Source organism: Phlebotomus papatasi, chromosome 3 (genome assembly GCF_024763615.1).
Source record: "Phlebotomus papatasi isolate M1 chromosome 3, Ppap_2.1, whole genome shotgun sequence".
Lineage (NCBI taxonomy): Eukaryota > Metazoa > Arthropoda > Insecta > Diptera > Psychodidae > Phlebotomus > Phlebotomus papatasi.
This window is the reverse complement of record NC_077224.1, coordinates 52,363,547-52,388,732: the sequence shown is the minus strand read 5'-3', so window position 1 is coordinate 52,388,732 and position 25,186 is coordinate 52,363,547. Positions and strand designations below refer to the sequence as shown.

Below are 25,186 nucleotides of genomic sequence, written 5' to 3'. Positions count from 1 at the left end.
AATTGAAACTAAATATTCGTAATTGTTTAATTTTTATTCGCATTTCATTTTTACTTGGAAGCATTCAGTCTTTTAGATCCAGATAAGAAGAGAGTTGTTCAACAAATGCAACTTCAAAAATCCGGTCCAGGACACCTTTTACTCCTCGATGGTTTCATTCCTTTTAGTATTATTCATTTTCTTGATTTGCTTCTTCTTTTTGGTTTTCTTCGAGCTGACACATTGCTTCAAGTGTCTCTGAAGTGATCTTTTGTGTACGTAGGTTTTCCAACACTTTGCACACTCGTACTTTATTCCAGTGTGAATTCTCTCGTGCATCCTCAAATTCACAGCGGAGGAAAAGGACTTTCTACAACATGTACAAGTGTGGTCCTTTATTTCGGTATGAATTAAAATGTGTTGTTTCAAGTTAAATTTAGTCGTGAAGATTTTCTCGCAATGATAGCATGGAAAATGCTTTCCAACTTTGTGTGTAAAATGATTATGAATCTGATACTGTATTTTACTGTAAAATCTTTTCTGACATTCCTTGCAACTGTAGGGCTTTAAATTTAAATGGATATTTTGATGATCCTTGTGTTGAGTTTCAGTCAGACACTGATAACCGCATACATCACAGAGATAAGCTCTATCAGTATGTTTGGAATTTAATTGTTCAAATCGTCCAAGTTGTAGATCTCCCCTATTCTTTCTAACTAAAAGTTTTCTTAGCAATCGTGAAGGATATTGCTTTGAAGTCCCTGTTGTATGATAATCTCGATGTGCAGTATATGAGGTCATATGGGCATATCTTTTGCCACAAAATTCACACACGAAAGGTTTTATCTTTAAATGAACACTTTCAATGTGGCGTTCAATTCTAACTCGATGTTTAAAGGCTTTGTCGCAATGAGCACATTCAAAAATGCGCCCCTTCGACTGATTTATTAATTCTGGCCATATTTCATCAATGTCCGGCAATTTAATATTCTTGTACTCGGAAGGATCATAAGTCTCAACAACTTGAAATAATTCAGAATATGACTTTTCCATGTACTCTTCTTCTTCAATTTCACTTTTGTCATTCAAATCGTTATCTTCGACATCATTGCGAACTTCGGGAAGATTGATACTTTTATTGATATCTTCATCTTCAATTTTATTTTTGTCATTCAAATCGTTATCTTCAACATCATTGCGAACTTCGGGGAGATTGATACTTTTATTGATATCTTCATCTTCAATTTTACTTTTGTCATTCAAATTGCTATCTTCAACATCATTGCGAACTTTGGGAAGATTGATATTTTTTTTAGCATATGTTCTGCCGAAGTATTTTTTATTGATAGTCTCATTAATATTTTCTTTATCGGTTTCATTCAATCCATCATCGGATCTTGGACTCTCTACGGCTATATAAAGCCAATCATATGAATCACAAGGAATTTCTGAGTCTGCAGACTCACTTTCAAAATAGTCTTTAACCTTGTTGATCAGTTTAGTATAAGTTTTCTCACATTGAGTTTTAAAATCATAAGTCGTTTCGACTTTGGAACTGCATGGGACGCAGATAAATTTCAGGTAGCTGCTGTATTTGTTTTTCTGAAACAATAATTTTATTTCTAAACACTTTTTTCAAGAGTCATTCCTAACCTAACCTAATTTCCGGATTTAATTTCGAGATTCAATAAAATTCCGTCTAAAGCTGTCTACACATTAGATAAATTATTGAAATAATAGCATTTCAAAGTGCCATTGAAAAGAAACTTCAACATTGAAGCGAATATTGAAACTAATATTTTATTAATTGCCTACACACTGAACAAATTGACTTCAATATTAAAACTTCAATATTAAAAACACCAGTGTAGTCAGGGATTCACAGATCTTCTGGGATTTTCTTCCGTTTTTGTCAAGAACACCGAAAAATAACCAAGTTAGTCAGAAGATTTCTCCAGCTTCCTGCAGGAAATCCCAGATCTTCTTGGATTTTCTTGTATATTATGTCAAAAACACTTCAGATTGAAAACAAAAGCCAAATCGAATTAAAAACTTGAATTCTCACAGACTTTCAGGATCATGCTTCGTATCATACCGTAGGAGAGTTTACCATAGCGAGCAAAAGGACTGGATGGCCACAACCACAAGCCTTCGTTCCCTCTGTAGGATTAAAATTCGTATCATAAAATTATACTTATATGAAGTGCTTTGGACATAATGAATAAGAAAATCCCAGAAGATCTGGGATTTCCTGGAGCCAGGAATCCTCTGACCACAGAAAGTATCTGACTGGTTTTTGACATGATTTTCAAAAAAATCCCAGAAGATCTGGGATTTCCTGGAGGAAGCTCCAGGAATCCTCTGACCACAGAAAGTATCTGAAGTGTTTTGGGCATAATATACAAGAGAATCCCAGAAGTTCTGAGATTTTCTGGAGGAAGCAGGTGATTAGTGCTGACCAAGTTGGGTTCTTGAGGAGATTGAACAAAATATATAACCAAATTCCAAGAATTTGGGATTTTCTGGAGGAAACAGGAGAGATGTGTCTTGACTTGGATTTTGATCTTGGATGTGTTTTCATTCATGAACAAGGAAAATCCGGCAGTTCTGTGATGTTCTGAAGGAAGAAGATTCCTGACCATTAAAAAATATTGAAGGAAATATCAAATCAATTTGATATTTAGAATTTCTTTGAAATTTTATTTCAATGTGACTTTGAAATTTTTTATTGACATAATTTGGCCTAGTTTGTAGCCATTCAAAATAATGAAATAAAATATTGAATAAAATGTTCCATATTGAAACAAATATTTCAATATTTGCCTACACATTGGACAATTTTCTTCAATATTGAAACATTTATGTCAATAAATCTTTGCAATGTGGAGGCAATCCTTGTCAATATTTGACATTGAAAAGAAATATTTCAATAAATTATGTCTAATGTATAGCCAGCTTAACTTTTGAGGTTAAGCTCAGCATAACCAACAATTTTCCAAATAATCCTATTCATATGAGAATTGTAAGTTTCCTAGTAAAACAACTAAAAAAGCATTGAAAAAAAAACTCAATAATTTACTTTTGAAAAGGTTTATTTTACATTTTCATTGTGCTACATGTAAGATTTTGATGTTCTACAGTTTTTCTCGATTTATTTTGATTTTCCGGAGCTGAGGGGCATATCTTTCTGTGCCTTTGTTGATTAGATCTCGATCTAAATGACTTCGAACACGTTGGACACTCAAAGGGTCTTTCGCCCGTATGGATCCTTATGTGAGCCTGAAGCAAGTGTTTGAGTGAGAATGATTTTGAACAAGTTGGACATTGAAATGGTTTTTCTCCAGCATGAGTGGTTCTCACATGATAACTTAATCCACCAATTTGCGAATAAGATTTATCACAGTATTTGCAACTGAAGTTCCTATCTCCAGTATGAGTAGTAATGTGTGCCTTCATTTGGGCTTTGGTACGAAAGGATTTCGAACAAATCTGACATTCAAACGGTTTTTCACCAGTGTGAGTCATTCGATGAATCCTTAGTGCATCTTTCCGCACAAAATCTTTCCCACAATCCTGACACTTGTAAGGCTTAATGCCAGCATGCCAGTTCATATGCTCAACATGATGAGTTTTATCTTTGGCCCTATATCCACAAATATCACAAAGGTGCTTCCGCATCTGAGGTTCTCGTGTTTCAGAATGCGTTTTCTTATGTTTATTCAAGTACATTTTAGTCTTAAAAGATTTTCCACACATATCGCACGCATAGGATTGATCAGAATGGTAAATCAATCGATGTCTGTACCGTGAAGGAGCAAAAATAAATTGCTCACTACAAATATCACATTTATATCGCTTCTTTCTCAAATGACGTCCTTCAATGTGATCTCTAAGTCTGTCTTTCTTCTTAAAAGACCAATTACAAAATCCACACATAAAAATATCCTGAGATTTCATCTTTTTGGTTTTTGTTTTTGGCAAAATTTCGTTTTTATTATCTTTCAAAACCCTCTCATTTTCCTCTGACTTCAAGAAGTAATTGTGATCCCAAAGTTTACTTTGAATATTCTCTTCAAAATCAAAATTTTCTTCTGGATTTTCTCCAGGATCTTCGGGAGACTCAGATATCTCTACTTTTACGCTTTCAGCAGTATCAAATTCACAAACGTTGCTAAGAGGATCTGAAAAGTTTACTGCGCCAAGACTTAGACTTTCCATTCTATCGACAAGTTTCTTGTACGTGAATTCACATTGAACTTTAAAATCAAACGCATTTTCCAGTTTTGAACAACATGATGCACAAATGTAGCGCAACCAGCAGCTGTATTTATCCTAAAAAAGTATACTATTGAAATGGAAAACCAATTTCGCTTTTCAATTTAAAAGATGAAGGTGTGTCTTGGATAAACGGGAAATGGTATTTTGTACGAGATAATAGGTATTTTTAATCGCTAAATTGGGGTTTTTATTGGTGTTAATGTTTTAAACTACTAAGATTCGTTATGATTTTTAAGCCTAAAGTCTTACAAAAAATTAGGGGAAAGTGTCTCTGAAATTGTGGGGTCGCATTTATTCAGAAACTTTGGAAAAATTTGGTCATTATAAAGCTTGGAACCATGCAAAGTATGGGCACTTTCCCCTAATAGTTTGTGAATAAGTTCTTATGAAAGAATTTAGTAACCTTCTTAAAAAGTCAAAAGCCTTAGAAATTACTTTGCAACATTAAACTAATGAAATGCAAACCTGGAAACTATATGGTGAAGAGGTCACATGGTTCGAACGAAGTATTGGTCGAACTGCGGCCAATGCTTGGTAAACACTGATAAAGTAATTATGTAATCCAGGCTGATCAGATCGAGCACTTTCACATTCATTGCAACAAAAACTTAGTAAATAGACCACGAAAAAGGAAAATAAAAATTGAATTAAGGAACTGAGTTGCTCAGTTGCTTGCACCGGGCGGGACTCTAACTCACAACTGTCAGAATCGAGAAAACGGTCTTGCCAATTGCGCCACCGAGATCCCCAATCCCAAAAATCGTAAATTACAGCAAGTGATACCTCAAGTCATCCAGTCTTTCTCAGAGTGGAAATACGAAACATTTCTGTCTTCATCGAGGATAGAACTGAGCACCTCGTTGTCTATACGAGTGCTCTACCAACTCAGCCACCGAGGACTCAAGATCTATTTGACTTGCCACACGACTTTAACCAATTGCTTTAGTGCACTTCAAATTATGAGATTTGGAAACGGTAGTGTGCGTACAATTGAGTTGGCAGCAGTTGATGTATTTGTAGATTTGGTTTTTATTGTAAGAATTTTTAGAACTTCTAGTTCAATTGATTGCCTTCAATAGGTCAGTTGTTAGACCGCCCGTATGTGAAATCAGGAATTATTCCTATCTCTACTCCGGAAAAGACTGGGTGATTTTAGAGTGTCACTTGCTCTGATTGACAATTCTCGGTACATAAATACAATCAATAGAATTATGCCCAACACACAATAACTTTTGTTTTGTAAACATGTTTTCGAAACTGCTTATGAGAGTGAACGAGATGACTAGATCTAGACCTCACTCCCTCTCACACTAAGGTCCGAAAACATGTTTACAAACAAAAGTTATTGTGTTCTTGGCATAAGAAGTTGCAAAACTCTCACCTCTGCGTTTATTAAGAAACCATATTTTATGCTAGTTAAGTCTACTTCAAACATTTTTTTGTGGGCCAAGTTCGGCTTTTAATAATTACTAAACAAATCAAAATATCATAATTTCTACTATTAAATTTTGAAAATACATTTTTAACACATATATTAGCGACATGGTTTCTTAATATCAAAAACTATATCAACTCATGTTTATTTATCACAAACAAATAGGGTCCGTCACTATTACATTGTTTGAAAAAGAAGAATTTGAAAAAAAAAGAATAAGAACAGATGATAAAGAAATAAATGAAATGAAGAATGAGCAAAAGGAAACAAAGAACAATAGAAATTAAGCAAAAAGACAGAATGTTATTAGCTCTCATCTGATCCAGACTGATAGTGCCCTGCAATTCCACCTTGTGAAATTCTAGCACTTACAGGGAGCGATTTGTAATGTAAAAGACAACCCCATCAACGAAAATTGTTTGCGAGTACTGGCTCGAGTGAGCTCTCGAGACCAGAAGTATACGCAACGCACCGTGGTCGGGGCTCTAGGGGGTGGACTATGTAAAAATCGTGAACGTTCACTGCTGAAACGTTTACAAGTGAATGATTCACCGCTCGCGTTCACAACTGCTAAAGTCATTATGAATGAGCGAGTGAATCAGCTGCGGTGAAAAACTTCTCGAGTAAATTCGAAAACATCAAAACGGTCAAAACTCATTGTTTTTGTTCAGTGGTCATGTAGTTTTTTCCACCAATTTTCCCAGTTTTCGACGATGATGTTTTAGGAAAAAAATATAGTAAAATTGATGTTAAAACAATACAAAGTGTATACAAAGCAGTGTATGTTAAAGTGAGTGAGAAATTTTGTCAACCCCTTCGATTTGTCCGGAAGTGAATATACACTATACGTGCCGCGAAATCATTGTGTTTCGATAAAGTATATTTTGGCAATTTTTTGTATCAAACGCTTTGTAAACTCAGTGATTTTGAGTCACATGTTACCCCATTGCAAAAGAAAGCGGAATAGGAATAACAAGCGAAAAATTCCTTGGAATTTTCCACTATTTTTCCTTAAAAAATTCCATAGGAATTTTCCATAATAGGTTCAAAGGAAAATTTAATGGATTTATGCTGGATTTTTCCTATAGAATACATCCATGGAAATGCTCGTGGAATTTATGTGGATTTTTCCACCAAAATAAAATGGAGAAAAAATGAAGCTGTCACATGCACCTCATGATTTTACTTCCGAATTTTATAGAAACGGCAGAGATTACGAGGATTATAATATGTTTTTATAAACCAGCAATAACGAATTGACACTTTGAGCAATAAAAAAATATTTTATTAAAAAAAATTTTTTTTCCTAAAATATATATTAATTAACATAAAAACAGCAATATTTTAGGTTGGCGACCTATTTAATGTAATCACTTCATTATTATCTACACGAAACAAAGTGTCGCATAATTAATTATATTATAATTGCCACATGAATCACTAGAAATGTTTACGGAAGGTTTGGAAACAAATTCTAAAAGTTTTCGCAACACCATTTTATTTGTTTGACATTTCAGAAAACTAGTGGAAAAATCCATATAAAACACTATGGAAAAATAGTGGAAATTTCCATATGTTTTTTCCAGCTTATCCCGCGGACGTTTCACGTGTGAGTTTCCATATAAATCTTCCGCGGAATACCGCGGAATTTAACGCTGGAATTCCAGCATGTCGTACTAGTAAATTCCATGGAGCACTATGATTTCCATGGAATTTCCGGCTTTAAATTCCATAGGAAAACTTAGTGGAATTTTAGCGTCAAATTCCAGGGAATTTAGCCATTTGGACGCAACTTTTCCATTGGAATTTTTGCGGAATTTTGCTATGGGGTAATCGCATTTTAGCGGCTCCCCCATAGCAAAATTCCGCAAAAATTCCAATGGAAAACTTGCGTCCAAATGGCTAAATTCGCTGGAATTTGACGCTAAAATTCCACTAAGTTTTCCTATGGAATTTAAAGCCGGAAATTCCATGGAAATCATAGTGCTCCATGGAATTTACTAGTACGACATGCTGGAATTCCAGCGTTAAATTCCGCGGTATTCCGCGGAAGATTTATATGGAAACTCACACGTGAAACGTCCGCGGGATAAGCTGGAAAAAACATATGGAAATTTCCACTATCTTTCCATAGTGTTTTATATGGATTTTTCCACTAGTTTTCTGAAATGTCAAACAAATAAAATGGTGTTGCGAAAATTTTTAGAATTTGTTTCCAAACCTTCCGCAAACATTTCTAGTGATTCATGTGGCAATTATAATATAATTAATTATGCGATGCTGCGTTTCGTGTAGATAATAATGAAGTGATTACATTAAATAGGTCGCCAACCTAAAATAATGTTGTTTTTATGTTAATTAATATATATTTAAGGAAAAAAATTTTTTTTTAATAAAATATTTTTTTATTGCTCAAAGTGTCAATTCGTTATTGCTGGTTTATAAAAACATATTATAATCTTTGTAATCTTTGCCGTTTCTGTAAAATTCGGAAGTAAAATCATGAGGTGCATGTGACAGCTTCATTTTTTCTCCATTTTATTTTGGTGGAAAAATCCACATAAATTCCACGAGCATTTCCATGGATGTATTCTATAGGAAAAATCCAGCATAAATCCATTAAATTTTCCTTGGAACCTATTATGGAAAATTCCTATGGAATTTTTTAAGGAAAACTAGTGGAAAATTCCAAGGAATTTTTCGCTTGTTATTCCTATTCCGCTTTCTTTTGCAATGGGGTCATTAGTGAAATGTTCACTTTGATCTGTCAAGTGAATCATTCACCGGGGTCACTTACTTACATAATCCACCTATCCACTCCCTGGCTAATCTTGGAGAATAACTCGTAAAATTTAGATAGAGGATAACATAAAGAAAATTTGCAAATTGTTGCAGTTTCAATTTCGAATTGTGTACTAAATGGGATGGACAGCCATTTTATTAGGGTATAGAAATTATTTGAAACACATTATGTGGACAGGAAATTCTGAACCCCCTATAGCCAACGGCCACGGCGATTCCACTGGATTCCCAGTAGCCTTTTCTGCCATGTCCGCTGATTGTACCGCTAAAAATCCGCGTGGAGTTCCCTGGATTTTACCGCTCAAAATCCGCGTGAGCTTCCGAGATGGAATTTGACGCTAGATTTCTTCCTAGTGTTCCATGGACGTTTGCGGAACTCTGGTATAGGACCGTCTAATAAGAAATGTCCGCGAGTTTCCATGGACTTTTCTCTGGCGAATATTTCTACGTCTTTTCGTAAGGATTATTAGCGGTTTAATCGGCAGTCAGCCCTTTAATAATTCGGAAAAATCCTCTTCACGAACGGGGGAATTTCCACGAACTTCTCCATGGAAATTTCCATGCAACGGCCTTAGAGGTTTCCATGGTTTAATATTACGGAATTCCACGACTTTTCCAGTGGATATTTTTATATTTTTCTTCAAAATAATTCCAAAAATTGATTAAAAATGGCGTGGAATTTTATAGAGAATTTCCACACAAAAAAAACATCCACAAATAAATGGACGATCAGTGCCAATTGGCAGCTTAGAACTTGAAGAGTATTCATCTATCAGACGAACACTCAGTTTATTCTATTTTTGAGTTGAAAATATTGCTAAGATATCGTTCATTTGAGTATGTCTACCTCGCAAGAATTATAGCGTTAGGGCGAAAAATAATTGCAGAATTTTAGCGTTTACTTCCATGGAGTCTTGGTCGGAAAGATATTAGAAAATATACTCGGAATATTCAATAGAAATTTTGTTCCAATTTCCAGGGAATTGCAAAAAAATACTTCGGAATTTTTTTCAAGGAAATCCACGCGAAAAAAGCTGACAACTCCGCAGAATGTTAGCGTTTATTTCCCCGGAAACTCACGCGGAAAAATAGAAGAGAAATTCCATGGATTTTTCCGTTACTGTGAAACTTTTGCGGGCGATCAGCTACAGGGCCAGATGAACGTGAAAATTGGGTTAAAAAATCGAAGTGATTAAATTCATTAGAATTTGGAATATCGTAAGTAGACTGATAAAAAAGGGAATAGATTTAGAAGTCTGTAGGAAAATGAATAATCTAGGAAATTGGAACCATAGATCTTAGCGATATTCCCGTAAGATTTTGAGACGCCACGTGCAAACTGAATTGAGAAACTTGACTAAAAAAGTAATATCTGTAAAAGGGATAGAGGAGATGAATTAGGCAAGATTTTCTAATTTATAGGATCTCAAGGACAAGCTGAGAAATAGAATAGGTACAGGAAGATTTAAAGGCTTTGCTCAGGAAAAATTGAGGTTATATTTCAATAAAAAGCTGCATATGGCTGAACTTGCTGACCCCCTATAGATAATCTTAATCTGTTGTTACACTTTGAAATAGAATGAATTTGGAAGACAGAAACAACACAAATAATCTCTAAATAAATCCTTGATCCTCAGTGTGATAGTTCGGATTGGATTAATCTTTTACCGGTAAATTTTAGTGTACTGCGGATGTGCCCCTTTTTGAAATAAGCGACGAAAAGAAGTTGAAAGAATTTTGTTGAACCGGGGGCAATTTATAGATTTTAAGAACATATCAAATAGGAATCTTACAGATCATTAAATTTCGTATTACTGTCAATTGGTAATTACCTCGAAATCAGCAATTTTGTGCAGTTTCTCGTTCAGATGGCTGTATTCCTCCGTCGAAAGATCGACGAGGTTTTCCTTCGTTTCGCATATTCTACACACTTTGTTTATATCCATCTTCATTAAAACAATCGTCTGTTCCATTTTCAGAAATGTTAACTGGTACTTTTAAGCAACAAATATTCACTGCATTTTAATTACAATATCACTTTTTGCTGGATTTTTCAAAGATTTGCTGTTTGTTTACAAAACATTAAAATGACAGTGCAAGAGCAAAGTGAAGTTATAAGAGAGTCTCCGTTAATTTCGTTTTTGTAAATTCGTTACAACCTTAACCTTATTTTTACAGCTGGCTCTGCGTATGCAATTTCAAAAGATTTTTTTTTAAGAACAAATTACATAAATTCTTTAATATTTTCGTGTGACTACTTTGATAAATGTTTTTTGAAACTCTGAATTACCTGTGAAGATAATAATTTTCTCTGTAAAATGAAGAGTGAAGTGAAAAATTGTAGTTTGCCTCTTCCGGAGGTAGCAGAAATGATCTACGACATCATTACAAGGTGGGCAGGACGAGGATGGGTTGGCTGAAGAAAGCATCAGGGTGAACTGAATGCCTTTTATCCTTTGCAGGAAGATCGATAGCTCGTACGAGGTGACGACGAGAAGTGTAAAGGTGTTCAAGAACATCATTGCGGCTAGTGAATGGAAAACAGCCGATGAACTGATGAAGATTGTCCGGGACCAAGGTAGAATCATGATGGAGGCTCTACCTCAGGAAAATGTCACGGCTAACATGTGCAGGAGAGTGCTGAAGCTGATCCGGGAGGAATTTGATTCGGCACAGTTGGTCCGGAATGACGAATCTCAGGCATCTCTGTCACTGCACAAACTCGTGACGCAGACAAGCGAAAGCTCCTCAGCCATGGACTACACGAAGCCCAAGGAGGGTCTCAGAGGATCTCTGCTGAATCATCTGCAAGAGATTGAGATGGAAATGGAGACAACGAAGGAGAATCTGGCAGAACAGGCGGCTGAACATATTCACTCCTCGGAGCTCATTCTAACTCTTGGACACTCTCGAAGTGTTGAGAGCTTCCTCAAAAGAGCCGCCAAAAGGAGGGTATTCGAGGTGGTGGTAGCTGAATGTGCTCCTTCCTGTCGGGTAAGTCTCGTTTTTGAAACATTTTTTTGCGATACAATTAGGACTCCCAAGTTGACGATTGAATAGATGAAAGATTTTTCATTTTAAAAAATTTATAAAAAATTTATTATCAGTATTATATGAATTTGATAAATTTCGATTATTAAAGAAGACAAATTTTATATAAAAGAAATAATAATAATAATAAGAGGAAAATTAAGAGTTCAATTTTTCAGGTCAAATGTTATTAGATTGTATTTTGCTTATGGCTCCGGCACACCTTTTTTGATTTAAGATCAGGAAAATTTCAGAGAGTCGAAATTCGAAACCATTTCTTTCTCACATGTTTTGCATATGACTATCCCATTCTTTCTTATACCGTCGTTGCGGGTGACTTTGCACTCTGCTGTCCGTAAGAATTTCATAAATTCTAGCACTTATTGATGGTCTTCGCCGATCCGGTCTACCATGTCAAAGTATATACTATATAGGGATATGTTATGTACCAAGAAAGGTACAATGATCCTAAAAAGGATTCTTGTAGTTTCGGTAATAGTCAATGAAATCCTAGTGTAGGTATTTTGTCAAAAAACGACTCCGTGAAAAAGTGTAATTCCAAAATCGATTTCAGAGTAGTATTCCCCAAATCCATTCTAAATTTATCTGGCTAGAATAATCCATTTCGATTTTGTTTATTATTTTTATTAAAATACTTTTTTTTCGCTATTATCTTCCTAAGAACGCATGATTTATATTATAAAATTGCATTTAATGGTCATTCTAAAGCTTTTTATAGAAGTATTTGGCTAAAAATTATCCAATTTATTGAGAAATTGAGATAAAATGACCAAGATCTACAAGATGGTATGATTGCCATTTTGATTTGACGTTTCTGTCCGCCATTTTGAATAACTGTCAAAACAAAAGTCTCATCCTATTGAGCTGAAATTTTAGTATGTTCTAGCTGATGTCAAGACCTTTTCAGAACATAGATAAAATACGACCTAGGTCAAGCGTTACGTTCCCGGCCGGTCTCTCTTTGGAATTTAATAGATCTCGAACTAAGAAAAATATCGACTTGCGGTTTTCGGCAAAGGTTATATATCGGGTGAAAATTACAACTTAGTGCATTGACGCCCCACCCCCTTTTTTTGTTTTTTGAATTGTTCCGCCCCTATGGCAACGATCGGGCTCAAATTTTATTATGTTATAGCTGGGCCTTAGAGCTTTCGATCAGTAGCAAACTTAAGGTCGCCTTACCTCCCTGACCCGAGCTATAAGGGTCCAAAAAACATTTCTTAAAATGGCCATAATTCCGGTTATAATTGTCAGAATTTTAAAAGTGAGGGCATTTTGGAAAGCTCTTATGAATTGCCACTTCCTCTTCTAACATCGGAAGTCCACAAAACCACTGCTAGGGGCACTATTATTAAAAAGAAAAATTTTCAATTTTCAAAGTTAATGTTTGTATATTTGTCTCTTTCTGTCCAATGAAAATTAAAATTTCAATTTCATTTTCAATTTGAATTTTAAATTTCGTTTGAAAGAAAGAGATAGCTATATCTGATTTCAGTTTGAAAGAGTGAGAGGTAAAATTTCAATCGATTGAATTTCACTCAATTGAAAAGGTGTGCATCGAACTGAAATTTTAGCATGTTGTAGCCGTTGATTATACCTATCAGAGAAAAAAATACTTAAGTCTATCGATAACCTCTGATCCGAGTTATAAGGGGTCAAAGTTCGAATATTGACCGGCCTCTATCTCCGATTCTAATTAACATATTCAGTTAAATTTTGGGTTTTTGGTTTCGACTCGATGAGCACTTTCAGGTGGAAGTTCAAAAAGTCACCACAGGTGGCGATGCAATAACGTCAAAATTCATCAAAATTCAAAGTCACTTTTCTAAAAAACGGCATTGTGCAAGTTAATCAAATTTTAGAGTGTTGTAGTCTAGGCTATGAGGTTTCCAAAATGTGGCGTAGGTTCGCTGTAATTATAATAGAACCGAAAATATGAGGGGTCAAAGTTCACAAAATTCAAAACGCTGTATCTCCGGTTCTATTTGACCGATTTTGACAATTTAGGGTGCAAATTATTAAAAAAGGGAATATGAATTTTGATTTAATGAAATTTTCCTAGTCTAAAAGCCGTGTGTTAGAATTATTTATTTTCGAAATTGGGCGTAACTTCAGTGTATTTCTCAGTGAATCATAAAAGTTTGTTTTTTTCGTATTGGTCGTATTTAGGGAACTAAGAAAGCAGTTCAGTGTTTTATTTAAAAATTGTATTATATTTTAGGTCACGCCCCTTTTTGCACTCAATAGTAGAAAAAAAAACTTTCTCAATTTTTAGTATTGAGCAACGGCACACTAGCATTAAAGTGACAGAAAATTCTTGCAAATTTAATTGTGGGCGGGACCCTCTCAAAATATAGACCACGCCCCCTATTGTAAAAATTCGTTTTAAGAGAATCCTTTGTAGAAAAAAAGTCTGTGAAGTGTTAGGTAAATGTGAATTAGGGTATTGCTTCACCCTCCTTTTCTGTATTTTCCGCGGCCACATCTTGTAAGTTTCAAGCGGTATTATAAGCTCCTCCCCATTCGTTAAACTTTGCAGGGCCATGCTCTTGCAGCGAGTTTGGCGAAAGCAAAAATTGAGACGACGGTAATTCCGGATTCTGCAATTTTTGCAATGATGTCACGCGTGAACAAGGTGATCATTGGAACGCATAGTGTACTGGCCAATGGTGGTCTGAGGGCTGCTTGTGGATCATACACAGTGGCTCTGGCCGCTAAGCAGTTCTCCGTCCCGGTTATCGTTCTCGTGCCCATGTACAAGTTTTCACCAGTCCATCTGTGCAGCTATGAAATGGATGCTTTCAATATGGTTGGCACGACTGAAGGTGTAATTCCCTACAAGATGCGTGATGCTAGGAACGTCAGATGCTACAATCCTGTCTTTGACTACGTGCCTCCGGAATTTGTTACTCTTTTCATATCAAATCTGTGAGTTTTATTTTTATTTTTGAAAAAATGATACAAATATTCGGAAATTTTCCAAAATTTCATGAAATATTGGAAAATTTCCTGAAATTTTTGAAATTTTCATGAAATTTTGGAAATTTTCGTGAAATTTTCTGAAATTTTCTAGTTAATTGATTTTGAACGTATAATATAATTGAAAAATAATATTTGCAGATTGAATGGTAAATTTAATGAAGAGTTTTCTGTTTACAGCGGAGGAAATGCACCATCGTACGTTTACAGATTGCTGAGTGAGCTCTACCATCCGGAAGACTATACACTGTAAATCTTCGGCAATAAAGGTGTCTGCAAGAAGATAAGAGATAACATCGTGGTATTAATTTATATGAACCGATTGGAATTCCCTATCGAAGATCCCCTTCAAATCTCGATTACTGACGTCAATGCTCTTCGTCACACCATTTTCCGTCGTCGTCGTCGACTGAGTGAGTATTTTTTCTTGCAATACGTCCAGACTCGAGACACTTCCATTCAGTGACGTAGATTTATTCACTTCGGCAATTGTTCCATTCGTCAAGGCATTTCTAGGAGGCTAGAGATTGAATTTTTGGATTAAGATTATTTTTGCCTGATAAACTGACTACAATCACTTACGACTTCTGCAATTTTTTCCCCAATTGCTATCTTTTTTGAGCATTTTTTGGTAATAATGTTGGACATGGGAACGCACTTGTGATTGGTACATTCAATTGGTTCTGTTTCTGCATCCTGAAGTACCTTGGGCGAGGGTACACAGGTTTGACAAGCTACAGGTTGTGTTGCAGTTGAATTGGTCTTGCATTCTCGCAAATCCAAAATTTTCACTCTGTAGTGAAGTTTCTGGAAGGAGAGAGCAAAAATGTCTTCAGTTATTTAAGGGAAATTGGATTTGAAAATATGATTTCATATGGATTTCTTGGAGAAAGCCTATTGAATTTTCCCCTTCTCTATTGGGAATTTTCTACGAATTTTCCCAACTATATGAATTTTCCCCAATAAAAACATCTCGATTGAAGTATATCCTTAAGTGAAAATAAATTTTATACAGATTTTTCGGAGAAAACCTGTTGAGTTTTCCCTGTCTCTGTTTGGAATTTTCTATGAATCTCCCCAGACTTTTCTCTACAAATTTTACTGTTTTCACTTGAGTATTCGATGTTCTATATGATCCTTTTTTTAATAAAAACATCTCGACTGAAGTATATTCTTAAGTGAAAAATTATTTCCTATGAATTTTTCCATGAAATTTTTTAGGAAATTTCTTTTTTTTCTATTAAATTCTTCTCGACTGAAGTAATATCTAAAGTGGAAATAAATTTTTTACCTTTTCCGTAGGAACTTTCCTAAAGATTTCCCCAAGAAATCTTGAGGAAACTTTGGGAAATCCGGAAAAACGAAGGGAATATTTCCCATTTAAATACTCAGGGACCTTCTTAATAAATTTCTATAGTTTACCAAGGACATTTCAATACTGATTCTACTTAAATTCCTATGGTAGAAAATATTTGGAGAATACTATGGGAAAATTCTCGAATTTAACATAGAATGTTCAGGGAATTCTTTAGAAAATTACCTCAGGAAATTTCCATTAGAAATCATGAAAATTTCTCTAGGAAGTTACCGATTTTTCCGAAACTAAAAATGGTCTTGGGAAATACCTGCGATCTCCATGGGAAATTTCCACTTCTAAGCGAGATAATTTCTCCACCGATTTAATATGCATTCCCATGAGTGCAATCTTCAGGGATTTCTAGGATAAAATTCCTAACACAAATAATGAAATTTATTTTTGAAAATTCTAAGGAATATCAGAGGAAACAGTCAGTGGAAAATTCTCAAGGAATTCTTTGGGATTGTTGTGGAATTTCTAATTACGAAAATTTAAACGAAAATGTGATCTCGTTGGGAAATTTCCACATCCAAGAAGGATAATTTTTTCAATTATTCACCACGCAAACATTGACAGTTCTGAGGTAAATCCCAAGGAATTCCAGAGAATTCCACAGAAATTTCTCTAGGAATTTTCTAGCAATTCCCTAAGAGATTAACGAATTTTCCAATACTGAAAATTCATTAAGAATTCCTTGTGATTTTCTTGGGAAACTTCCATAGCTCTATAGGATAATTTCTTAAGATATTCCCAATATAGGAAGTGTACGAGAATTCTGGGTGAAAATTCACTGGGTACATAGTGAAATTTCCCAAAAGGTCAATAGGGAAATTTCTCCTGGGACGCTTTTTTATAGAGAGTTCGAATTATTTTTGAATATTCTTCGTTAAGAATTCGCTTTTTTTCAGCATTTCCTACAATGTGCCTTTTATTGCTGTCATAAAACTTTGTTGATTGTTCAAGAAATCATAATAAAACAGAGAGCGTGTGTTAAGTTTTGCGCGCTCGATTGATTTTTTTTTCAGCAGTGTTTGTGGAACAACGATAAGATAATGCAGAAATTGTAATTAATTGTTTATTTGTCCTCAATGACATTTGTTTAGAAAATATTTATTTTAAATAAATAAATATTATTTCTAAATAATTGATATCAGATGGAAAATTATAGGTGATCTAATAATAGATTTATTACAATTTCTGTGGCAATTTTCAGCAATTTATAATGTTTTTTTAGAATCTTTGAAGCGTTTTATGGTACAAGAAATGACCAAACGACATATTCTAAGCACTTTTGACTTTATAAGGTTTATGTAAATAGAGATTTTTTTGTGAATTTTGTTAAGTGTTTGACATCTGTCATTTGGATATCTGAGAGTTGAGTAAGAGAGTTTTAAATTGAGTGTCCAAATTAAAGTTAAAAATAGAATGACAATATGAATAGAAATCTTACAAGGAAATAAGATTCAGGGAGAAAATCAGTAAGATAAATAAAATTTGACATTAAATACGACGGCGTTCCCAATGAATTCATTCAAAAGCAAGGAGTAAAAGCCTCACCGGAGAGAAATGTTGCAAGTTTTTCAAAATGGTGACAAACTGACGATATTGGAGGAGACGGGAGGAGAACTATAGACGTACAGATGAGCAAAAACCGTTTGAAACCGAACAAACATCAAATAAAATTGTACCCCGTCAAACCATTGCTCTACCTGCCGATTTTACTCGGAGGCTTTTTGAATTGTAACGGTATATTCTAGTACATTCTGCCGAGAATCTGTAGATTTTCGGCAAAATTTCTGCGTAGAAAATCTGTAGATTTTCGGCAGAAATTCTTCCGAAAATCTACAGATTCTCGGCAGAATTTCTGAATAGGAAATCTGCATAGTCTCCATTGTCTCAACAAGAATATTGTTGATTTATCAAGAAACTGTAGAAGTCACAAAGAAAATGGTATGCTCTGCTTAACAAGCATTACCGATTAAACATTTTAGATGAGTAAAAAGATTCAAGCAAAAATACTAATTTCTTAAAAATCGCCCATGAAATGATACAAAAACACGAAATTTAGGTCGACACTCTGTTTAAAGTTTTCACTTCGCTATTCTTTACTTAGAACACGGCGTCGCAGAATACTTTATTTTATATAAACACTGTGAAATCACCAAAAATCACTCTATTGAACTTTGCAAACTTCAGTGAAAAATACTCCATCTTTTCTGACACAGCTGTCTGGAAAGTCTGGAATGTAGAAAAAAAATCTACAGAAAATCGGCAAAATATCTACAGAAATTGGTCAGAGTATACACCAGGATTCGTCAGATAATCTGCAAAAATTTCTGACGAATTTTGTCCCAAGCCTAAATAAAATTCGTAGGAATATCTACAGATATATCAGCAGATTTTCGGCACAGGTGTAGATATTTTCTGCAGAAATCTTAAACATATCTGACGAAATATTTGACGGGGAGTGATTGAAATTGAGTCCGACAGCCAAAACGTAAAGAGAAAGAAGAAGAAGAAGAGTAAGAGTTTTACGTCAAAATTAAGGGGTTTGAATTGCTGTCAATCAGCGATTTACTTCAAAATACTGTCAGAATTGTGTATTTTAAATTAAATATCTCACAGAGGACACAGAATTATGCGATAAGTGCGAAATCGTGGAAGATATAAATCACATAGTGATCCAATGCAGAAAATTTAATGAGATAAGAGAAAACTATAAGTGCATTAATAATGAAAAAGTGAGCATAAAAAATATTCTTAAAATAGCAAACGAAAAAACATATAAACAAAGAGATCTACAAAATCAAAGAAATAAAATGAGCATATAATAATTCAAAAACTGTGATCGTATAACAATAATAATTGATATAATAAATAATAATGTGATATAAAAAAAAGAGTGATAATAAACAAGTGATAAATAAATTAAAAATATAAATAAAATAGTGAAATTAGTGAAGTACATGGGATAACGGAATATTTAAATTTGAACTAAGTGAACAAAAGTGGCTATATGGACCCGAGTCCGACAGCCTTACATAAAATAGAAGAAGAAGAAGAAATATCTCACAGTAACTGAATTACTGAGAATACATTAAGAAAAAAATAGTGACAAATCCGAATAAGCTTATGGTAGTTGAGATTGTTTTTGCAGAAGACTACGAATTGCTTGCAAAATCGATCGAGAGATGAATTTTGCAGATAAAAATTTTCATAAATCAAATTGATTTCGATAATCGAAATGTATAAAATTGACCCGATACAATTCTTTTGTGTTATGATTATTCAGAATCTTAGTTTGTTATTTTGGATCAGGGGCCTAGCTAGCCGAGTAGGCCCTGTCGTTGAAAAATTGTGCCTTAGCTACAACAAACTGAAATATTATCGAAATCGAAAATGTGAATTTCGAGTTTCGAAAAATGGCGACGAACTATTAACTACAGCCTTGATAAATCGACTTTCTCATAATTCAATATTAATCTGTTATGTATCTGTTGTTAACCGAAAATTAACTTTTCGGTTCGAAAACCTTCTAATCGTTGTTTGAACGATTTAATAACTTTCTTCAACGAATGTTACTTTTTGAACGATTTCTATTATTTTATAAAATTGAGACGTTTCGACACCATTTATTTTTCACTCTTCTAAATGAAAATAACGTGAAAGTGTCACCGGGTATCTGTGATTTTCAATTTTTTACGTTTCGTTGTTTAGTTATTTCATTATTTCTAACAGATTTTAAAGATTTGACCTATATACTTTCTTTACGATACTTTCGAAAGATAATTTAATTTAGAAATCAGAAATTATAGTTAGAAACGAGGTTTAATTACCAATAATGTGGATCATAATAAGAAGACCTAAGATCTAAGTAAGAGATTGTTCGGTAATCACTGCTTTTGGTAATTATTGCTTAATAATTGAGACGCTCAGAGCAGAAAGGGACTGTTTTAATAGGGAAATGCATACAAAGGAGACTACTTCTGCTCTGAGCGTCTCAATTTGAAACCACATGCAGACCATCATAAATTAAACTTACAGAATCTCTAAAAAAGAGTTTATAAATCGATTGAGTTTGTCTTTTGGCACAAATAAAAGATAATCCACTAATGCTCTAAATTTCCTGGACATGCGAATTCCGATAAAATTGCTTACCTTATCCCCACCGGTGAACCTCATGATATCTCCCATGGAAATTGCGACACAATGGGCCTCGTCCAGAAGGTCATCGTCGCGTTCGCTATGGCAAGAGTGTCGCTGTACCAAAAGCCTGGACGGATCCTTCTGACAAAACAGTTCGATCTGGAAGGCAAAGTTGGTACTGGTCTTTCGCTCCTTGGACTCACAAACCATTGTCCAGAGGCATTGAGCTCCCGTGCGATCGTGCACGTGGTAGAGATCAAAGACCTCTTCGAAGACATTGAACATGAATACTCCGACCACGGTCTTTGCCGTGGGCGATTTTACCGGAGGTAATGGCCAGAAGAGTTGCGCCTCATCAGAGAGGAAGAGTTTATCCCGATGGGATACACTGCAATGCTCTAGGTAGTCCATTTTGCGTCCATTCCAATTGCAACCGCCCCAGATGGTGCCCATGAAGCATGAGCCTGTCTGAAAGAGGCACCGGGGCTTGTGCCACTTCATGAGGTCAAAGGGCAGTCGGACAGTACAGCCAGAAATGGCGTTCTTGCAACTGAAATAAGCCTTAGCCGACAGAGCTTCGAGAGTCATGGATCGGATATCAGTGAAATCCATCCTACACAGTGGGCAAGATTTCTGCTTCCGGACACACTCCTGGCAGACACTGTGCCCAGATTGACAGAGCAGGATGGGCGCGTGCATTGGTCGTGCACATCCTGGGCACCTTAGTTCACCCAGGAGGCAGTCGTAGTGCTTCAGGGATACGTACAAGTCCTGCTTGGAGCAATTGCTAGGCGCATTGGAAATTGTTGAATTTGAGCGGGAAGATGTACGCGCGGACTCAGAGCGAACAATTTCCATTGTTTATAGCACCGCGATCACTGATCAACTGGCGCATAATCCCACACGAATCACCTCCACAGGTTTCTTGTCGCAGTGATTCTTTTTTTCTAGGCTCAGGGGCTGCCCAGTGATTAATTGTAGGACTTGAGTGGATTAATGGGGCTTCTATCTGACTCATTTCTAATTACAATTATTTTGGAATAGTAATCGGTCTTAATTAAAAATTGTAAGAGAATATCTTTTAATTTTCAGCGAAAAATTAAAACAGTTTCGGGGCATTTTAATTAGAATTTAAAGACTTGTTTTTAGTTCCATTGAATAAATTAATTAAAGTCTAATGAAAGACGAAAACTAACAGATTAATAAAGAAAAAGTAAGAAACAAAAATTTATATTGAAATCCTGTCTTGACGCCCATTAAAAATACCTATGTAACGGAAAATAGAAAGCTCGTATAATTTTCACAATGAAATATTTTACTATGAACTATTTGAGTTTTTTACAGTAAGATAACAACATTATGGTAAACCGTTGTTTGCAAACCTTTTTTTTAATGTTTAGGTTTCTCCGGGTTTTCTTTAGAATGCTAATTCAGAAAATGAGTGAATTCTGAAACGATCATCATCATCATCATTTTCAACCGCTTCTCCCTATTGGGGTAGCGGGCCTATGAAATCCAATTTAGCGGCCCACGCTTATCGATCCCTCGCCACTTCAGGAAGATGTTCAGGTTCGATCACCTTCACCTTGTCCTAGATATACCCCGAGGTCGACGCCTCCTCACAATGGCTTGCATAGCTTTTCTGGGGAAAATATATTCTATGTAGCCATTCTGAATTCTGAGCCATTGTTGAACACTGAACTTTATTTTACAGGAAAACTTTACATAGATTTATCTTATCAAAAATGCAAACAGCATTTAGTGAGTCTAGAACATTTAGGTCTCCTTTTGGGCCCATTATGTATCCCCGATTAAATAAATCCCTGTTAAGGGCCAGATGGTTCAAGCCAGCCCGTTTTTCGGATAAGCTCCATTATGGCCTCTACACACTAGAGAAATTTATGTCCATATTGAAGTGAATTCCATACGCTTGAGCAGGAAAAACTCTTCAATATGGACTTAAATTTCTCTAGTGTGTAGACGCCATTAAACAGGGCGACTTCAATCTTGATAGGTCTTCATCAAACAGTACCGTTTTACATAGCAGCACTCGTCTGATGTTGCATAAACTGGGGCAGTCACACACGTAGTGAGTGACCGTCTTCTCAGTTTGATTGCATACCCTGCACATTATGTTACATTGGACACCCATCCTATTCAGATGTTTATTTTTTAGACAGTGACCGGTTAGAAGCAATCTGCCGGGCTCTCCGGCGACTGCCTCCCACCAGAAGCTGTCCTTTTCTTATCCAAGTTGGTCATGAACAGTTTGGACACGCGACAATCTTTAGTCCGTTTGATGAAGTTTTAATAAATCCTCCTGTATAATAGATTTCCTCATTTGCAAGGAAATCCCTACAGCAGGTTCGGGACATCGGGACCAATGAAGGCGGTCCTTGCCCCCGCTACCGCGAGGCGGTTCGTTTCTTCATTTCCCGCTATGCCCCTGTGCCCAGGTACGCAATCTAGACCGACGTCACATTTCTGTGAGGCCGCTTCTAACATTTTCCTGCACTCAGTCACGACAGCAGAACGCGACTCATATCCTCTTATAGACAGAATCGCAGCCCTACTATCTGAGAAAATTTGAACTTTTCTACCCTCGATGCCAGATTACATTAGACTCCGAGCATCAAGCAGGATTGCGACGACCTCAGCCTGAAACACAGTCGTGTACTGGCCGAGGGGCACTGGTCCGCCAATTTGAAACTCCGAGCAATCGTAACCGGCGCCTGAGGATCCCTCAACTCGAGAAATGACTAGTGATAATGCTTATGGTAGCGAAGATACTTTACAAGCGATCTCTGTTAGTTGCGATCTGTTAGTTGAATTTTGAGGGTAAGAAATCAGATAGAGCCAATTTTGTCCATTTCGAATTCAGAGAGAGTAGTATACAGGATCAGCATTAATTACTTGATATTGATACCCTTCTGAAGCTGAAATGCTGAGAGGTGACATTAACTTTCACTTTTACGCTGATGATCTGCAGGTGATTCTCTTGCACCTAATGCATGCTTTATTCAAGCGAATGATACTTCATTTGGTTTTTCAGTGGGCTGTGAATAATGATCTTCTTCTCAAACCGGGTAAATATCAAACTGCTAATTGCAATTGGGAGACACCGTTCTGAGTTCTGACCCACTTCCTTTTTACCTAAATGGCGAGATGATACCTTACGTCCATAAAACCAAAAATCTTGGAATTATTTTCTATGATTCTTTGGATTGGGTCGACCAAATAATTAGTAAAAGAGTTAACTTTTCCCTTTATACCCTTAGAAGGCATCAGTACTTCACTCCTCAGAATATTCGAATATTTATTAGTTCGTGCCTTATTCCTTCCCTTCCCCCTTTTTCCTTTGGTGCTGATTTTTTTTTGTAATGCAGCCTCTATGAGACGCTTGACTGTATAATTTCATACTCTATTCCTATTCTATATACTTTCAATCTTCATCCTTTTTATCACGTATTTCCTTACTACGACCGGGTCTTGGAGAGTACCCTGCCACTCTTTCTGCAGTCACGAGCTGTTGATTTCATATCTCGTGTTCTCAAATATCGTCAACCTAGATATTTGGCTGAATTTGTTCTTCTGTGTCCTAGAACTTCCTAGAGAGGGAAAATGAGGACTTATCGTATGCTTTTTGCGTCTTAGTTTGCTTTTTTTCTTTTTCTAAAAGTCAGAAAGTTTTCTTTTTGCAAATGATGCAGATGACTTAAACAAACTTGATATGGAGCATTATTTCCACAGTTTGGCTCTAATCTAAAGGTTGATCAGCAACGCTAAGACGGCGGTGGACGCAAACTTTACTTTCTGACAAATCTTTATATTTTTATAACGTGTATTTTTTTGCTTCAAGAGCACCTGCTAAAAAGCATTATTTTTTTTAATAAAAAAATAAGATAAATAAATATAAACTTTCAGTCTTTGGTTAACCATCCTAAAACACCATTATCTAAAAGAAATATTTTCCCCTACCCTTCTCCATCTCCGCTAAAACCATGTTTCTTTTGGTTTTTCTCAAGCTATTTCTTTCATTTTCGGATATGTTTTGGAGGTAGCCTACGCGAATTTGATTCATATAATCACCTTTGACCGAAAAAATTATCGACATCGATTTTTCGAAAAATCTTTGGATGGCTTTTTTCTCAATCGATTTGCTGAAGTTGGGAAAGTAAAATGAAAATAAATTTTTATGGACAAAAGCCGCGTGAAAAAGATAATTCACGGAGAGCTGTAGTTCGTGACTACGAGTGCTCCGAAAGCCGGGACGCTTTGTTATCTCTTTTATACACTGAGTGAGAAAAGAAAGAGGGTGCGATTAACTTTTTTTCCTCATAACTTTAACACTTTTTATGTGTAAAAATATATCAACATTTTTTAATGTTAATTTTACATCTTTTAAGGGTAAAATCAACATGAAAGAAGGATAACTTTAACCCATAATACACCCAAAAAGGGTAATATTTACACCGTTTTTCGATCAATGCTGCAGGGTAAAATTAACATTTCCGGAATGTTATTTCAACTTTTTCGGATTTCTCTCACTCAGTGTAAATAACATTTGCAAATATTATAAATTGATACTCGAGGCGAGGCACTGAGAGAAATCCGAAAAAGTTAAAATAACATTCCGGAAATATTAATATTACCCTGCAGTATTGATGCGAAATCGGTGTAAATATTATGCTTTTTAGGTGTATTAGGGGTTAAAGTCAACCTTTTTCATGTTAATTTTACCCTTAAAAAGGTGTAAAATTGACATAAAAAAATGTTGATATATTTTTACACCTAAAAAGTGTTAAAGATATGAGGGAAAAAAGTTAATCGCACCCTCTTTTTTTCTCAGTGGTTGAATATTATTCTAGTGAGAAATTTTCCACTATTGGTAAATAAACTTTCACATGTTGTTTTTATAAATTCGACTATAATCAAAAGCGGAAAATTATGAGTTTCCTGTTGTTTGACCGATATCAAATGAAAGAAAAAAACTACAAATTGCACGGCAATTAAATGTTTTTTATCAATAAAATTTCAATAAACTCACCTGGAAAATGAGCACTGGGCAGCCCCTTGACTACGCAATCCCACTTTAAATCGCACGTCATCAGTTGTTGTTGTGATCAATTTTACCTTGCGCGGAAGACTTTTTGCGTCCG

General features: G+C 35.4%; 3 protein-coding genes across 5 annotated transcripts; 1 reads left to right on the top strand and 2 right to left on the bottom strand.

Moving 5' to 3' along the window:
* Positions 1-18: 18 nt before the first annotated feature.
* On the bottom strand, positions 19-10,589 carry LOC129807241 (zinc finger protein OZF-like). 2 transcript variants are annotated; one of them, XM_055856387.1, is made up of 2 exons: positions 10,327-10,589; positions 19-1,581 (listed from the first exon to the last, which is right to left on the bottom strand). In XM_055856387.1, exons 1-2 carry the CDS (start codon positions 10,465-10,467, stop codon positions 139-141), a joined length of 1,584 nt encoding a protein of 527 aa, XP_055712362.1. In that variant the 5' UTR covers positions 10,468-10,589; the 3' UTR covers positions 19-138. The 2 variants fall into 2 exon arrangements, with proteins under 2 accessions (XP_055712362.1, XP_055712363.1); XM_055856388.1 differs by lacking the exon at positions 19-1,581 and adding an exon at positions 3,054-4,311 and having other exon boundaries at positions 10,327-10,581.
* A 55-nt stretch (positions 10,590-10,644) lies between these two features.
* Positions 10,645-14,818, top strand: LOC129807252 (translation initiation factor eIF-2B subunit beta). Its single transcript, XM_055856399.1, has 4 exons — positions 10,645-10,886; positions 10,957-11,488; positions 14,085-14,473; positions 14,705-14,818. The coding sequence occupies exons 1-4, from the start codon at positions 10,813-10,815 to the stop codon at positions 14,775-14,777; spliced, it is 1,068 nt and encodes a 355-aa protein (XP_055712374.1). The 5' UTR covers positions 10,645-10,812; the 3' UTR covers positions 14,778-14,818.
* LOC129807247 (E3 ubiquitin-protein ligase SIAH1B) lies at positions 14,466-20,915 on the bottom strand. Of its 2 annotated transcripts, XM_055856394.1 has the most exons (4): positions 20,040-20,915; positions 15,107-15,331; positions 14,892-15,044; positions 14,466-14,797 (listed from the first exon to the last, which is right to left on the bottom strand). In XM_055856394.1, exons 1-4 carry the CDS (start codon positions 20,883-20,885, stop codon positions 14,765-14,767), a joined length of 1,257 nt encoding a protein of 418 aa, XP_055712369.1. In that variant the 5' UTR covers positions 20,886-20,915; the 3' UTR covers positions 14,466-14,764. The 2 variants fall into 2 exon arrangements, with proteins under 2 accessions (XP_055712369.1, XP_055712368.1); XM_055856393.1 differs by having other exon boundaries at positions 14,466-15,044.
* Positions 20,916-25,186: the final 4,271 nt, after the last annotated feature.

Bases quoted from the DNA above. Each gene is read 5' to 3' on its own strand.
- LOC129807241 (XM_055856387.1), bottom strand. From the start codon at position 10,467: ATGGAACAGACGATTGTTTTAATGAAGATGGATATAAACAAAGTGTGT. The intron at 1,582-10,326 runs GTAATTACCAAT...TTATTGTTTCAG, and splicing joins ACAAAATTGCTGATTTCGAG to AAAAACAAATACAGCAGCTA.
- LOC129807252 (XM_055856399.1), top strand. From the start codon at position 10,813: ATGAAGAGTGAAGTGAAAAATTGTAGTTTGCCTCTTCCGGAGGTAGCA. The intron at 11,489-14,084 runs GTAAGTCTCGTT...TAAACTTTGCAG, and splicing joins AATGTGCTCCTTCCTGTCGG to GGCCATGCTCTTGCAGCGAG. The intron at 14,474-14,704 runs GTGAGTTTTATT...TTCTGTTTACAG, and splicing joins ACTCTTTTCATATCAAATCT to CGGAGGAAATGCACCATCGT.
- LOC129807247 (XM_055856393.1), bottom strand. From the start codon at position 20,885: ATGGAAATTGTTCGCTCTGAGTCCGCGCGTACATCTTCCCGCTCAAAT. The intron at 15,332-20,039 runs GTAAGCAATTTT...CTCTCCTTCCAG, and splicing joins GGTTCACCGGTGGGGATAAG to AAACTTCACTACAGAGTGAA. The intron at 15,045-15,106 runs GTAAGTGATTGT...TTCAATCTCTAG, and splicing joins GGGAAAAAATTGCAGAAGTC to CCTCCTAGAAATGCCTTGAC.